The 16,146-nt window shown below is 37.3% G+C and overlaps 2 protein-coding genes across 2 annotated transcripts in view; both read left to right on the top strand.

Moving 5' to 3' along the window:
- LOC144980253 (uncharacterized) overlaps positions 1-14,245 on the top strand; it is a 22,818-nt gene extending 8,573 nt beyond the window's left edge. The window contains exons 3-6 of the mRNA XM_078927876.1: positions 2,173-2,438; positions 4,955-5,178; positions 8,461-8,557; positions 11,428-14,245. Of these exons, the coding sequence (XP_078784002.1) occupies positions 2,173-2,438; positions 4,955-5,178; positions 8,461-8,557; positions 11,428-11,907 (1,067 nt within the window). The 3' untranslated portion in view covers positions 11,908-14,245. The remainder of the gene's footprint in view (positions 1-2,172; positions 2,439-4,954; positions 5,179-8,460; positions 8,558-11,427) is intronic.
- Positions 1-16,146, top strand: part of LOC144979237 (uncharacterized) — a gene marked incomplete at its 3' end in the record, with an annotated part of 269,055 nt that overhangs the window by 212,122 nt on the left and 40,787 nt on the right. The gene's annotated exons all lie outside the window — the stretch shown is intronic.

The following is a 16,146-nucleotide window of genomic DNA, read 5'->3' on the forward strand; positions in this document are numbered from 1 at the left end:
GCTCATTTTACACTTGAGTACGGGGAAAGAATGTGAGTAAAGAGCCTTTTACAAGGACTCAACTGTGCGCTGAGCTAGGCTCGAACTCAGGACCTTCCAATCCAAAAGCGAGTGTCAAACCTCTCCATTATCACTTTCGTTTTTATTTTCTCGATCTCAGCCCCCCCCCCCACTGCTCTCTACTTCAAGGATCAATAAACTCGCCTCCCAGCTGCAAAGCTACGGCCTCACGCTCCGTGGATATTCATAGGCATTACTGATATGTGACCCATCGTCTCAAAACGGTATTATGTCGGAACAAACCAGATGCTTAAAAGCTGAATTAAATGTTAAAATGGTCAAAAATATAAATTGTTGGCATTTGCACCCTAAAATTCTCCTCAATAAAACATACAAACTCAACAGAAGTCTGATATTTCTGGCTATAAATTCCAATTTTCAACATCTTAACCATCCCAACTTAATACGGTTTTGAGGCGAAGGGTCACATATGATTTGTTGAAAACAGTAGGGGATGCCTGAAGCCGGTGATAGTAAAATACTAACGAAAGAGTGAAAATGGAGAGGCTTCTTATGGGAACAAAACAGACAATGGACGTTTCGGGTACAAACCCTTTGTCAGCACAACAGTACACAAATAAACGTGGAAGCCTCTCCATTTTCACTCTTTCGTTAGTACATATGATATGTTATGGTGCCTCCCATAGTGGGCAGGGGGGTACATACTGTGTCTTCTATCACCTTATAACTGTTTTCCAACATGCTCTCTGTCTTAGTCTTGGAATGAAATTATTTGGTTTTGTCCTGGCCCTGGCCGGAGTCCTAGCTGGGAGGGAAACAGTCAAATGCATAGTTATTGTTTTGGGAGATAATATTTTTTTCTTTGTAAATCATCTCTCTGTTATGTATTATTATATTTGTTATTTTCAATTTATAATGTAAGCATTTGAGTGTATTCCTCTTTGTTGGATTTTGTGCTTGTGTCCGGATGAGACTTATAGGTGATTTCAAACTAAGTACATTGGTGATATGCTCGTGGAATCTACATCTGATCCCTATTTGTTCCCAGTTCCCCTATGTCTTACTTTTTCTTGGGCACTTTGTTTTTTTGTTTTTAAGGGTTTTACGGCGCTTGCAACACATTTAGGTTATATCAGCACTAGTTAAAAGGTAGAAAATGGGATAGTAAAAAGTTCTAGAATTACAATTAAAGCATCCAAGAATAAGGCAGACAAAGGGGAATTGGTTCAAAAGGGAACAGATGTAGATTCCAAGAGTACACTATCAGTGTACTTAGTTTGAGATCACCCAACTTCTCATCCAGACACAAGCACAGGCCCCCACTAAGGGGAATACACTCAAATGTTTTACAAATCATATATATTATAAAGAAAACACAATACAATGCATAACAGAGAGATGATTTACAAGGGAAAAAATATCATCTCCCAAAACTATAACTATACATTCGACTGTTTCCCTCCCAGCCAAGGAACTCCGGCAAGGATCAGGACAAAACTAAGTAATCTCATTCCAAGACAACGACAGGAAACAAATGGAAAACGGGTACGGGGGGATAGAAGACACAGCATGTACCTCCCTGCCCACTATGGGAGGTCAGGATCCCCACCCAGTTGGGCACTTTAATTGTCATTCTAGAACTTTTTACTATCCCATTTTCTTCCTTTTTACTGGCGCTGATATGACCTTAATGTGTTGCAAGCGCCGTAAGACCCTTAAAAACATAAAACATAAAAACGAGTCTGATATTTCTGGCTATAAATTCATTTTTCAACATCTTAACCATCCCGACTTAATACAGTTTCGAGGCGAAGGGTGACATATGTGGTCTAGTGGTATGACACTCGCTATCGGATCGGAAGGTCCTGGGTTTGAGCCTCGCGCTCGGTGCATAGTTGAGTCCTGTGAAAAGTCTCTTTACTCACATTCTCTCACCGTACTCAGGTGTAAAATGATTACCTGGCCGTTAACAGCGTTGTGTTTTTCCGAAAAATTGTAATATCGCCTAACAGGCGTCATGTCCCGTCCTACATGTTAAATGTTGATGTTGACCAGGGACACCTTGTAAAGCGCTTTGAGCACATTTAGTGGATATTGTGCTATATAAAGTCTCGTATGTTATGGTATGATCTGATATAATCTTATTCTCAGGTTCTGTCATGTTCCTTTTTGCCCAAGACTGTATGAAATTCGCAGCTATCATGTCGGCCATCATTAAGAAATTAGCACCGGACCTGATCACCCACTTGCAACCGTTCAACCAGCTAGACCGCACCAAACATTTGGAATCCTCGGACGTCGTCATCGTGTTTGTCTCCGATCAGCTGGTGTGCTCGCAGTCGTTGCTGGAAGAGCTACACACCGTGTTAGGGAAACAGCGTGTCAACAAGGATAGCACTGTGATTTATTTGATTGAGGTAATTCACTCACAAAATACTGAACAAAAATATATATATATATGAGACGGTTTTGAAAAAGAACAAAAAATACCAAACATAGAAAGTTTTGGGCTCAAACCCTTCTTCAACCAATAAGGAAAACAAATGAATTTAAGTCGGTTTTGTTATTTGCTGGAGAAGATTTTTGAGCCCGAATCGTTCAATGATTGGTATTTTCTTTTTCATTTCGAACCAGTTATATTCATCTTGTTCATTACTGTATACAGTCTACAGCCTATAACACCTTTGTGTCTGGGTAGGGTTCCTGACCTCCCATAGTGGGCAGGGGTACATAATACCTGTTTTCCAACATGCTTTCTGTCTTAGTCTTGGAATGAGATTACTTGGTTTTGTCCTGGCCCGGGCCGGAGTCCTAACTGGGAGGAGACTGGGTGGGGATCCTATAGCGGGCAGGGAGGTTCATACTATGTCTTCTATCCCCTTATATCGGTTTTCCAACGTGCTTTCTATCTTTGTCTTGGAATGAAATTACTTGGTTTTTTTCCTGGCCCTGGTCGGAGTCCTGGCTGGGAAGGAAACAGTCAAATGCATAGTTTTTGTTTTGGGAGATGATATTTTTTTCCTTGTAAATCATATCTGTTATGTGTTGTTATATTTGTTATTTTCAATGTATAATTTGAGTGTATTCCTCTTTGTTGGATTTTGTGCTTGTGTCCGGATGAGACTTATAGGTGATCTCAAACTAAGTACATTGGTGGTATGCTCTTGGAATTTACATCTGATCCCTATTTGTTCCCAGTTCCCCTTTGTCTTGCTTTCTCTTGAGTGCTTTAATTGAAATACTAGAACTTTTTACTATCCCATTTTCTTCCTTTTTACTGGCGCTGATATAACCTAAATGTGTTGCAAGTGCTGTAAAACCCTTAAAAACAAAACAAACTAACTGGGAGGGAAACAGTCAAATGCATAGTTATTGTTTTGGGGGATGATATTTTTTTCCTTGTAAATCATATCTGTTATGTATTATTATATTTGTTATTTTCAATGTATAATTTGAGTGTATTCCTCTTTGTTGGATTTTGTGCTTGTGTCCGGATGAGACTTATAGGTGATCTCAGACTAAGTACATTGATGGTATGCTCTTGGAATCTACATCTGATCCCTATTTGCGCCCAGTTCCCCTATGTACTTTCTCTTGGGTGCTTTAATTGTAATTCCAGAACTTTCGACTATCCCATTTTCTTCCTTTTTACTGGCGCTGATATAACCTAAATGTGACCCACTGTGTCAAAGCGGTATTATGTCGGGATACACTATAGTAGGGAAATTGAGTTCATATCCACAAATACCAAACTTAGGTTTACTTTCTCTACGTCATGGTGGAATTTAAACACTATTTATTGCTTTGCAAAAACTTCTCAGGTCCGATTTCTCCGAATTCTACTTCTAAATTTACAATTTTGGGTCGTGAATCATCCCGACATAATACCGTTTTGAGACGGATGGTCACAAATGTGTTGCAAGCGCCGTAAAACCCTTAAAAACAAAAACAAACAAACACCTTAGTGTCACTAATTGATTTACTGTTGTATTTTTTTTTTTTATACCAGTCCTCTTCACCCATTAATATTTATCATGGTAGTGTTCAGTTTCTGATAGGTCCACTGGCAGAGCACTAGCTTCTCATGCAAAGTGACAGTGATCGATCTCCCATAGAGGGCAGGGAGGTACTTACTGTGTCTTCTATCCCTTATATCTGTTTTCCAACATGCTTTCTGTCTTTGTCTTGGAATGAGATTACTTGGTTTTGTCCTGGTCCTGGCCAGATGTCTGGCTGAGAGGAAAACAATTGAATGTATAGTTAGTTTTGGGAGATGATATTTTTTTCATTGCAAATCATCTCTCTGTTATGCACTGTATTATGCTTTCTTTATATTATATATGATTTGTAAAACATTTGAGTGTGTTCCTCTTAGCGGGGACCTGTGCTTGTGTCTGGATGAGACTTTTAGGTGATCTCAAACTAAGTACTTTGATGGACTGCTTTTGGAATCTACACCTGTTTCTTATTTGAACCAATTCCCCTTTGTCTTCCCTTTTCTTGGATGCTTTATTGTAATTCTAGAACTTTTTACTATCCCATTTTCTTCCTTTTTGCTGGTGCTGATGTGGCCTTAATGTGTTGCAAGCACCGTAAAACCTTAAAAACAAAAAAAAAACAGTGATCGATCCTGATAGAAATCTAGACCTTTTTTTCTAACATCCCCCCCCCCCCCATTGTCCAAGTCATGTCTCGTCCTGCATGTCAAAGGTTGCTGTTATCTTGGAATCCTTTGTAAAGCACCTTGAGCACGTTAAGCTTTTTCTTTGTTTTTTTAAAATTCTTTTTTTTTTTCTTTTTTTTTTTTTTTTTAATCATAATTGTTCTGGCGCTGATATGACCTAAATGTGTTGCAAGCGCCGTAAAACCCTTAAAAACAAACAGAAAAAAACAATATCATAATTGTTATCTTATTTCCTTTTTGTCATGACAGTCTGAACACTCAAAAGCGGATCCTCTCTATCTCCATACCCTACCGTACTCCATCTGTATGGACGACAATCTGTGGAAGCGTTTGGAACGTTCTGGAGGGAACAGGAACCCTCGTCCGCACGTCGTGGATGCGGAGGGAATGCAGGGGACGTACCGATGCAAGGCATGCCAGAACCTGGCCCTGACTGCAGCATCACACGACGTCCTTCATGTCTTATCACAAAGGTATGCTGGGTGGGGATCCTGACCTCCCATAGTGGGCAGGGAGGTACATGCTGTGTCTTCTATCCCCCCATACCCGTTTTCCATTTGTTTCCTGTCGTTGTCTTGGAATGAGATTAATTTCTTAGTTTTGTCCTGATCCTTGCTGGAATTCCTTGGCTAGGAGGGAAACAGTCGAATGCATAGTATTAGTTTTGGGAGATGATATTTTTTTCCTTGTCAATCAGCTATCTGTTATGCATTGTATTATATTTAGTTTCCATGTTATATTATATGATTGGTAAACATTTAAGTGTTTCCTCTTAGTTGGGACATGTGCTTGTGTCTGGATGAGACTTATAGGTGATCTCAAACTAAGTACATTGGTGGTATGCTCTTGGAATCTACATGTGATCCCTATTTGTGCCCAGTTCCCCTATGTCTCACCTTTTCTTTTGTGCTTTACTTGTAATTCTAGAACTTTTTACTATCCCATTTTCTTCCTTTTTACTGGCGCTTATATGACCTTAATGTGTTGCAAGCGCCGTAAAACCCTTAAAAACAAAAACAAAACAAACAAAGGTATGGACTGGACTGGCTGGGATGTGTTGTTCTCCCATGGTGTGCAGGGAGGAGGTCATTTTCTGTGTCTTCTATCCCCCTATTAACGAAGGCTGCTTTTCCAAAACTAGTTAAGTTGATTTTTTCTTCTTTTTGCAGATATGTTGTCTAGTGGTATGACACTCGCTTCTGGATCGGAAGGTCCTGGGGTTCGAGCCTCGCTCGTCGCATAGTTGAGTCCTTGGAGAAGGCTCTTTACTTACATTCTCTCACCATACTCAGGTGTAAAATGAGTACCTGGCTGTTAACAGCGTTGTCTCTTTCCGAAAAAAAAATTGTAATATCGCCTAACAGGCATCATGTCCTGTCCTTAATGTCAAAAGTTGTTGTTGGCCAGGGACCCCTTTGTAAAGCGCCTTGAGCATGTTAAGTGGATATTGCGCTATATAAAAGCTCAACTTTTTGATATTTTCCATCTATGATATAAATTGAAGAATAAATGTTATATTAAGCATCAACTGACACAAGAATTTTCCTAGATTTGTGTGAATTTGATGTTTAAACATGATAAAATAATAGACCGAATAAGAAATTGTAAGGGAAATAATCCTCTATATCTGGAAATGGGAAAAACGGAGTTAGGGAGTTTTGGAAAACCACTGCTCGTATGTTTTCTGAGTTTACTATCTGTCTTTGTCTTGGAATGGGATTACTTGGTATTGCCCTGGCACTGGCCAGAGTCCTGGACTGGGAGGGAAACAGTATCATTTTGAGAGATGATGTTTTTTTCTTGTCACTCATCTGTCAGTTGTTGACATTTGAGTGTATTTCACTGAGTGGAATCTTTTGCCTATTGTCATGGTCTCAAGTGAGTAAAGAGTTACTCGACTATGCATAAAGATATGTAGAGTAAGGCCCCAGAATATACTAGTTACTTTAAATGAAAAACAATTAAGGATTTGTTTAAGATGAAATAAAAAGACAGATGAAATTTAATTAAATGAGATAAATAGTGATTGTGGAAGTTACAATAGAAATGTGAATATATTACATAACTTATGATGATATAATATCAGGTTTGTAAGATTACGTTTCCAGGCAGTTGAAAGGGATGGATTATTAATTCCTCCGACGGCTGGCTCAGGTTTGTAAGGTTTCACTTCCAGGCAGTTGGGAAGGGATCAATTATTTATTTCTTTGACAGCGGGCTCAGGTTTGATCCTTGATGTGTTGAAGATTGCACTGTCAAAGGTAAAAGCTCCGGCGTCTTGATGGTGGAGATAAAATATCCACAAAGTACCAAAAGATAAAAATCTTCAGATATATCAATGTATGAGGAATGGAGTGGCTGGCCGTCCGGCATAGATTGTAGAGAGAAGTGAGTGTAGAATGTTAGACCTATCAGCTTTTATAATAAGTGGCTACGTGACAGAATGTAAATGAAAAGTATTCACTGATTAGAAATTAATTCGAGGGAAGGCTATAAAAGGAAAGATGATCTGATATTAGAAGGTAAAGTTTATCTAAGCCTACCGAAATATTACTGGAGTGAGATGAATTCAGTTCTTATTAAAATAAAAATTAATAAGGTAATTGTGAACAATCTTTACTGTGACAGGGAGTTTTGGAAAACCACTGTTCGTATGTTTTCTGAGTTTGCTATCTGTCTTTGTCTTGGAATGGGATTGCTTGGTATTGCCCTGGCACTGGCCAGAGTTCTTGACTGGGAGGGAAACAGTATCATTTTGAGAGATGATGTTTTTTTCTCGTCACTCATCTCTCTCTGTTGTATACTAGTTTGTTTGGTTTGTAAACATTTGAGATCCTGACCTCCCATAGTGGACAGGGAGGTATACACTGTGTCTTCTTTCCCCTTGTATCTGTTTTCCAACATGCTTTCTGTCTTTGTCTTGGAATGAGATTACTTAGTTTTGTCCTGACCCTGGCCGGAGTCTTAGCTGGGAGGGAAACAGTCAAATGCATAGTTATTGTTTTGGGAGATGATATTTTATTCCTTGTAAATCGTCTCTCTGTTATGTAATATTGTTATATTTGTTATTTTGAATTTATAATGTAAGCATTTGAGTGTGTTCCTCTCTGTTGGATTTTGTGCTTGTGTCCGGATGAGACTTATAGGTGTCTCAAAATAAGTACATTGGTGGTATGCTCTTGGAATCTACATCTGTTCCCTATTTGTGGGTGCTTTAATTGTAATCCTAGAACTTTTTACTATCCATTTTCTTCTTTTTTACTGGCGCTGATATAACCTAAATGTGTTGCAAGGGCCGTAAAACCCTTAAAAACAAAAAAAAACATCTCTCTTGGTCCTGGCCCTGGCCCGATACCCTGGCTGGGAGGTAAACAGTCAAAATGTATGGTATTATAGATGGTATTTTTTGTCTTGTAGATCATCTCTCTGTTATGCACTGTATTATTTTTGCTTTAAATAGATATGGTTTATAAACATTTGAGTGTGTTCCTCTTAGTGGGTACCTGTACTTGTGTTAGGGGAAGACTTTTAGGTGATCACTAAGTACTTTGATAGCATGCTCTGGGAATCTACATCTCTTCTCTATTTGAAATAACTCCCCTCTGTCTTCCTTTTTCTTGGATACTTTAATTGTAATTCTAGAACTTTTTGACTATCTCATTTTCTTCCTTTTTACTTGCGAGTGCCGTCAAACCCTTAAAAACAGATAAATAATATAAATACTGTTCCCCTTTTTCCCCCTTGACTATTTCCAGAGGCCATGGCTCTACAATTCCATACAATTTAGTCAGCATGGCACAGATAGAGAATGAGAATAAAGGTGTTAACAATCCTCTGGTCCCTGCTAATGAGGTAGGTTGGTTTTTGTATTGTCTACAGATAAACAAATCCTAGAGATTTTTGCTACTTTTCAAAATTAGAAAAAAAATGTATTAAAAATGAGCATGTACATAGATAGTTGTATTCAACTACCATTAACATGTAAAATCTAAAAACATTAGCTTTGATACTACGCCTATAATTTGTCTCAGAAAAAATGTAATAAATAGGCATGGGGTAAAAGTCACCTGGGTAAACTACGGATATAGTCGGTGTTAGGGTTGAGTGAATTAATGGTGTGGGTTTGTGATCTTGTGGTAAGACACTCGCCTTTGGACCAGAAGGCCTATGGTTTGAGTCCGCTCAAAGCGGCACATAGTTGAGTTCTTGGAAAATGGCTTTTTACTCACATTCTCTCACCCTACGTGGGTGTAGAATCTGACGTTAACAGCTTTGTTTCTTTCGGAAAGAAAATTGTATTATCACCTAACGGGTGTTATGTCTCATTCTACATGTTACGTGTTACTGTTAGTCAGGACCCTTTGTAAAGCACTCTGAGCACATTTAGTTGATTTTGCCATGTGGTCTTGTGGTCTGACACTCGCTTTCGGATCGGAAGGTCCTGGGTTCAAACCTCGCGCTCGGCGCATAGTTGAGTCCTTGGAAAAGGCTCTTTACTCACATTCTCTCACCGTACGCAGGTGTAAAATGAGTACCTGGCCATTGACAGCGTTGTCTCTGTCCGAAAAAATTGTAATATCGCCTAACAGGCGTCACGTCCTGTCTTACATGTTGCATGTCGCTATTGGCCAGGGACCCCTTGTAAAGCGCTTTGAGCACTTTTAGTGGATATTGCGCTATATAAAAGCTAAATGTTTTGTTTGTTTTTTTTGTTTTTTTCTTTTTAAGCTCATTATTGCGCTATATAAAAGCTCTAGCTCTAGGTTCTTGTAATGTTGACCGATTCATTGTATGTCTATTTGGTTTGGTGGTGTTACCCTCGCCTTTGGACCAGAAGGCCTATGGTGGTGTTACCCTCGCCTTTGGACCGGAAGGCCTATGGTTTGAGTCTGCTCTAAGTGGCGCATAGTTGTGTTCTTGGAAAATGGCTTTTTACTCACATTCTCTCACCCTACTCGGGTGTAGAATCTGATGTTAACAGCGTTGTTTCTTTCGGAAACAAAATTGGAATATCACCTACAAGGCGATCATGTTAAAAGTTGCTGTTTATTAGGGACCCCATGTAAAGCGCTTTGAGCTCGTTGAATGGTTATTACGCTATACAAATGCTCCATTTTAAATTCTTTTTCTTTTTTTTGTTGTTTAATAATTGTATTTTTGGCATTATGAGTATTGTTACTGGGACTCGGCACAGTTTGATTTTTATTTCAGTCCACATCATCTCATTCCCTAAAGTCTATGATCATTTAATTCTACGACAACGACTAATTTAAGCTATTTTATAATGTTCCCGTACTGGCTGGGAGGCAGGGTGAGGTTCCTACCTCCCATACCGGGCAGGGAGGTACTTGCTGTGTCTTCTATCCCCTCTTATCTGTTTTCCAATTGCTTTCTGTCTTTGTCTTGGAATGAGATTGCTTGGTTTTGTCCTGACCTTGGTCGGAGTCCTTGGCTGAGGGGGAAACAGTCGAATATATAGTTATAGTTTTGGGAGATGATATTTTTTTTCCTTGTAAATCATCTCTCTGTTATGCATTGTATCATGTTTAGTTTACATATTATATTATATGATTTGTAAACATTTAAGTGTATTCCTCATAGTTCGGACCTGTGCTTGTGTCTGGATAAGACTTTTAGGTGATCTCAAACTAAGTACATTGGAGGTGTGCTCTTGGAATCTACATCTGTTCCCTATTTGAACCAGATCCCCTTTGTCTTCCCTTTTCTTGGATGCTTTATTGTAATTCTAGAACTTTTTACTATCCCATTTTCCTCTTTTTTACTGGTGCTGATATGACCTTAATGTGTTGCAAGCGCCGCACAACCCTTTAAAAAAATGTTCTCATATATATTAGAATTGGTTTTATTGCTTTATATTAATTTTATATTTATGCCCTGTCATTCTTAATTTTTACTTTTTTTTTTTGAAAAATTAATTAGTTAATTGATAAATTGATTAATCTATTTTATTATTTATTTATTTATTCATTTATTTAACAATCTATTTATTTATTAAATTTAATTTATGCCATTATCTTTTTTGAATTTATAGTGTTTTATGTCGCCATTTGAAGGCTTGTTGTTTACCCACATGGTTTATTTGCGGGTGGTTGGATGGGAGCATCACCCTTGAATCATATACCTATGATGTTCGCATGGGTGTACGATCCGATAGTGATGTCGTTTCTTCTTCTCTTTACTAGCCTATCCTGTTTCTTTGGTTTGTGATTGTATTTTTGACAGGGGATATTTTTTTTTTCTGTAAATCTTCTGCCTGTTTGTTCTTGGTTATTTATAATTTAGCTTATGATATCTTTAGGTTATGATTTTGATTTACATTTGTACTATTTTTGTTAGATTGCTTGTTTTTTTGTTTCAGCGGTCTCTCATATAACCTCAATTGTGTTGGAAGAGACCTAAAGCAACAAAAAAACCAAAAAAAAAAAAACATGGTTTATTTATATCTATATTTTAACACACACACACACACACACGCACACGTGTGTCTGGACAAACATTTCCTCCTCTTGGGATAAATAAAGTATTATTATCATTTTTGTTATTATTATTATTATTATTATTATTATTATTATTATTATTATTATTATTATTATTATTATTATTATTACATTGATCTTTGAAAACCACTTATAAATTTCTACCTTTTTCATCCTTCTATCGTTTTATTTGTTTATGTGTTGTCTTTTTTTGGGTTTTCTCAGAACATTATATCCTTGTCTTCGGTGGGACTGATGATATCGAGAAAGCTACAACAACACCAAACAGACCAAAAGGCTGTGGAAGCAACGAAGACCAACAATGATAATATGGGCAAGGAGAAGAACAACAAGGGACAAAGCAATGCATCGGCTACAGCTGCTGCTTCTGAAACTCAACCTGGGAGTATTGTTGTTAATGCTAAGGATGTTGTTGATGGTGAGGCAGGTTGCGATGGTGATGGTGGTGGTGGTGGTGGGAGTGGAATGGGGAGCAACTCTGCTTCTCAAAATGTTGTGGTTTTGGATGATTGGAATGTGCTTAATGGTAGCGTTGATGATGATGATGCTGATGATGTTGTCGATGATATGTATGATGATAGATTTAATGAAGTTCATTCTATAAGTCGTAACAATGTCGTTGTTGGGGAAGCAACGAATGGAGGTGGTAGTCAGAAAGCCTCCAAAACCTGTGCGTTGTTGTAATAATAATAAATAATAATAATAATAATAATAATAATAATAATAATAATAATAATAATAATAATAATAATAATAATAATAATAATAATAATAATAATAATAATAATAATAATAATAATAATAGATGAAGTGAGTAGGAAAGTGCCAGAAGACAATAGAGAATAAAAATTTCGCGGCGGTGATGGGGGTTTGAACCCGCGACCTTACTGATACGACAACTCCGCCTGGCTGGGGAGAGCGTGACTCTACCATATGAGCTATCCAGGATCCCATAAAAGATTGTCTGTAACCCTAGTCATTATTAGAGCTCTCTCTTTCCGACTACTTGAGATCGCGGGTCCAACACACACAACTCCGTGAAGTTAGTTAGCCAGCAATTAAGATTAATAGCCAATATTCTCAACACAAACATATAATAATAGTAAAGTGTTCTTTTATAGCGCTAAATGCCGAAGCCTCAAAGGACTTTACAATATACTTGTCAAACCATAAACACATTTATACCGAGCCAAACAGACACACACAACAGTCGCACACACTAACTATGCAAGTTTTACAAAATGAAATTGACATTCAACAAAATGGAATAAAAAAAAAATAAAACGTATGATTTACTCATCTATAAGAAAATGCCAAGGATAAAAATTTCTGAAAAAGATTAGCCTTTAGGTTTTTCTTAAAATTTTCTACGTAACATGGTACATGGGGTCGATTGCGTTGTTGTTGATGATGAAGATATTTGTAATGATAGTTATTAATAATTATTATATTGTAAGTTGTAGCTACATGCCGAAGATACCGTTATAGAGACAACCATGGCAGGTAATCAAGAAGCCTCCATAATACGTGCATTGTTATAGCATGGAACATGCGGTTGATAACGTTGATGATGATGATGTTGATATTTATAATGATAGTATTAATAATTATTATATTGTAAGTTGTAGCACAGTGCCGAAGATACTGTTATAACCACAACTAGGGGAGATAATCAAAAATCCTCCAAAACTCATGCATTGTTGTAGCTTGAAACATGTGGTTGATGATGATGATGTTGATATTTATAATGATAGTATTAGTAAGTATTATATTGTAAGTTGTAGCAATGTGCCGAAGATACTGTTGGAGAGACGACTAGGGCAGGTAATCAAAATGCCTCCAAAACATGTGCATTGTTGTAGCATAGAGCATGTCGTATTCCTTCCTGACCTCCCATAGTGGGCAGGGAGGTACATACTTTTCTTCCTGTTTACTGGCACTGATATGACCTAAACATGTTGCATGCAAGCGCTGTAAAAGCAAAACAACCACAATCTCTGGCAGCTTGGTATTTGTATTCTATGTTTCCATCCAGCACTTATCATCATATGCAAGGAAAAACATCTAGCATTTACATTAACCCTCCCCTTACCAACCATAGGAAAATCGTCACATTTGTTACAGCTCAACCAACAATTTTCTCTTTCTGATTTATCTGGTACATCACAACATTTAAAGAAATGCTTTGATTACAGCTATAAATACTAAACACTGTTGTAGAGCTAATTTTTGCCGAACAACATTCTGTATAGAATGTACTTGTTACTTTTTTGTTTGATTAAGAAAAGTCTATTTTTGTGTCTTGGGTGGGTATGAATTTTTTGGGGGAAATTTCTAAAAATGGCTGGTAAGGAGAGGGTTAACTCATCCTCATATCTTCACAACATTCCATTTTGCAAAACCAAATAGTTACATGTCACACGAGGTGATGACTTAAATATATTTATCATCAGAAAAGTGAGTGGAGAAGGCTCTTATGTGGATAACAACAAGGAATGAAATGAGTAGAAAAGTGCCAGAAGACAATAGAGAATTTTTAAAAAAACTTTGCGGCGATGGGGACTCGAACCCATGAGCTTACTGGTACGTCAACTCGCCCGGCCAGAGAGAGGGTAGTCAGAGATATCTATCCACCACTCCCAAAAACAGTGTTTCACAAACTCTGTATCTATCTTGAACTGCTCTCCCAACTACTTGAGCTCATTGCACTTTTCTGCTCACTTCATTCCTTGTTGTTATATTTATCATCAGATTTTCTAACAAAATGAGCTTTTACATAGCGCAATTTCCAATAAATGTGCTCAAAACGCTTTACAAAGCTTTCTACCAATATTCAACAAAACTCATTTATCCAACGTACTATCAGGACATGGAATCTACTTGGTTTTAATACCAAAAAAAAATTTATTTTTTTTAAATGCTGGAACAATAAATGCTTTTGAAATAAATGCGGTTGGTAGAGATCTCCATGCCTTGAAGTACGAGTATATGCGATGAATGGAATTTTTTATTTATGCACCAACTTGACCTTTTGTTTGTATATATATATATATATATATATATATATATATAAATTATAAAAACAAAAACCATGAAATAATAGTGCTCAACTTTAGTATAAAAGGAGCTATTTATAAACATATATGCATGTCAATTTTTAAAATTTTCCGAGGGAGCATTACCCTGGCCGGCCCCCCCCCCCCCCCCACCTCCTTTGGCGGGCTTCTAAAAAAATCCTCCTTTTTTACAATTTCTTGGAGGAAGCACTGAATTTTACATTCTTTTTTTACTGGCACTGATATGACCTAAATGTGTTACAAGCCTGTAAAAACCTTTATAATTATAACATAAAACAAACCTCAAATTGATCTTTTATTTTGTTTGTTTTAACTATATTGTATTTAATGTGTTGTTTACAACAACAAAAAAAAAAACACACAAAACAATAGGGTATTTAAAGGTCTTTTGACCTATGCCTATGTAACTCTTGATGATAGTGATATGATATTATTTATTATACTAATTCTATTTATCGTTATTAGTAAATCTTCTTTGTTTCATCTTGTATATTTATCTAGTCTACAGATGCACTTTATTTACTATTATTACTGTGATACTTATCTCAACTCACAATATTATTATACAAATATACATTATATTATTTACATTTTATATTACCGTGAGCTAAGATCTGATTACTCAATATGTATGTGTATGTATATTTATATATATATATATATATATATATATATATATATATATATTTATGAGTGTTGTTGGTACTCGTAGGTATGAAAATGCTCGATAATGATGATTAGAGCTAATATAAAATATAAAGGGGATCACTTATATGTGGCCAAAACATAGGTTTCTGTGGTTTTCATCCACGTCATCAGTTGGCATAATGTCCGCAGATTCTGCAGACAATATGCCAACTGCGACGGGGATGAAAGCCATAGAAAGATATGTTTTGGCCACATATAAGTGAGTGATCCCCTTTATATTTTATATATATATATATATATATGTTGTTTTTTTTTTGGTTATTTTAAAAAAGATTCTGTCCTTTTGCAACGGCACCATGATATTCCATCACCTAGGCACCTGGACATTCCACGAAGGAATATATGTGTGTAAGGGGAGGAGGGTGGGGGGGGGGGGGGTTCCAATGGCTAAGGCATTGCACTGTAGTCCAAAAATTCCCCGGTTCGAGCCCAACTTCAGGCACTTATATTCTTTTTTTTCTTGGGCAAGATTATTATTAACCCCCAATTTGCTCATCAGCTGTTTGTTTGATGGATTCTATTTATTCATTCATGGAATGCCTAGGCGATGGCATCTGGCAATGTTGCTGGGAAGGATGAATTTTTATTTCTTTTCTTAGTCCTGGAATGATACCAGGCATTGGATTTTGCCCAAGCAGACGTTAGATGTTGCTGGCCTCTCGTAGTGGGCAAGGAGGCACTTTTTGCTTATTCTATCCCCCTATATTATCTGTTATCCAACATGCTTTCGGTCTTTATCTTGGAATGAGATTACTTGGTTTTGTCTGGGTGGGGTTCCCTACCTCTCATAGTGGGCAGGGAGGCACTTTTTGCGTCTTCTATCCCCCTAAATTATCAATTTTCCAACATGCTTCTGTCTTTATCTTGGAATGAGATTACTTGGTTTTGTCTGGGTGGGGTTCCTTCCCTCTCGTAGTGGGCAAGGAGGCACTTTTTGCGTATTCTATCCCCCTATATTATCTGTTATCCAACATGCTTTCTGTCTTTATCTTGGAATGAGATTACTTGGTTTTGTCTGGGTGGGGTTCCTTACCTCTCATAGTGGGCAGGGAGGCACTTTTTGCGTCTTCTATCCCCCTAAATTATCAATTTTCCAATATGATTTCTGTCTTTGTCTGGGAATGAGATTACATGTTTT

This window comes from Berghia stephanieae, chromosome 9, assembly GCF_034508935.2.
Source record: "Berghia stephanieae isolate SIO BIC M18660-M18661 chromosome 9, UCSD_Bste_1.3, whole genome shotgun sequence".
Taxonomy (NCBI): domain Eukaryota; kingdom Metazoa; phylum Mollusca; class Gastropoda; order Nudibranchia; family Aeolidiidae; genus Berghia; species Berghia stephanieae.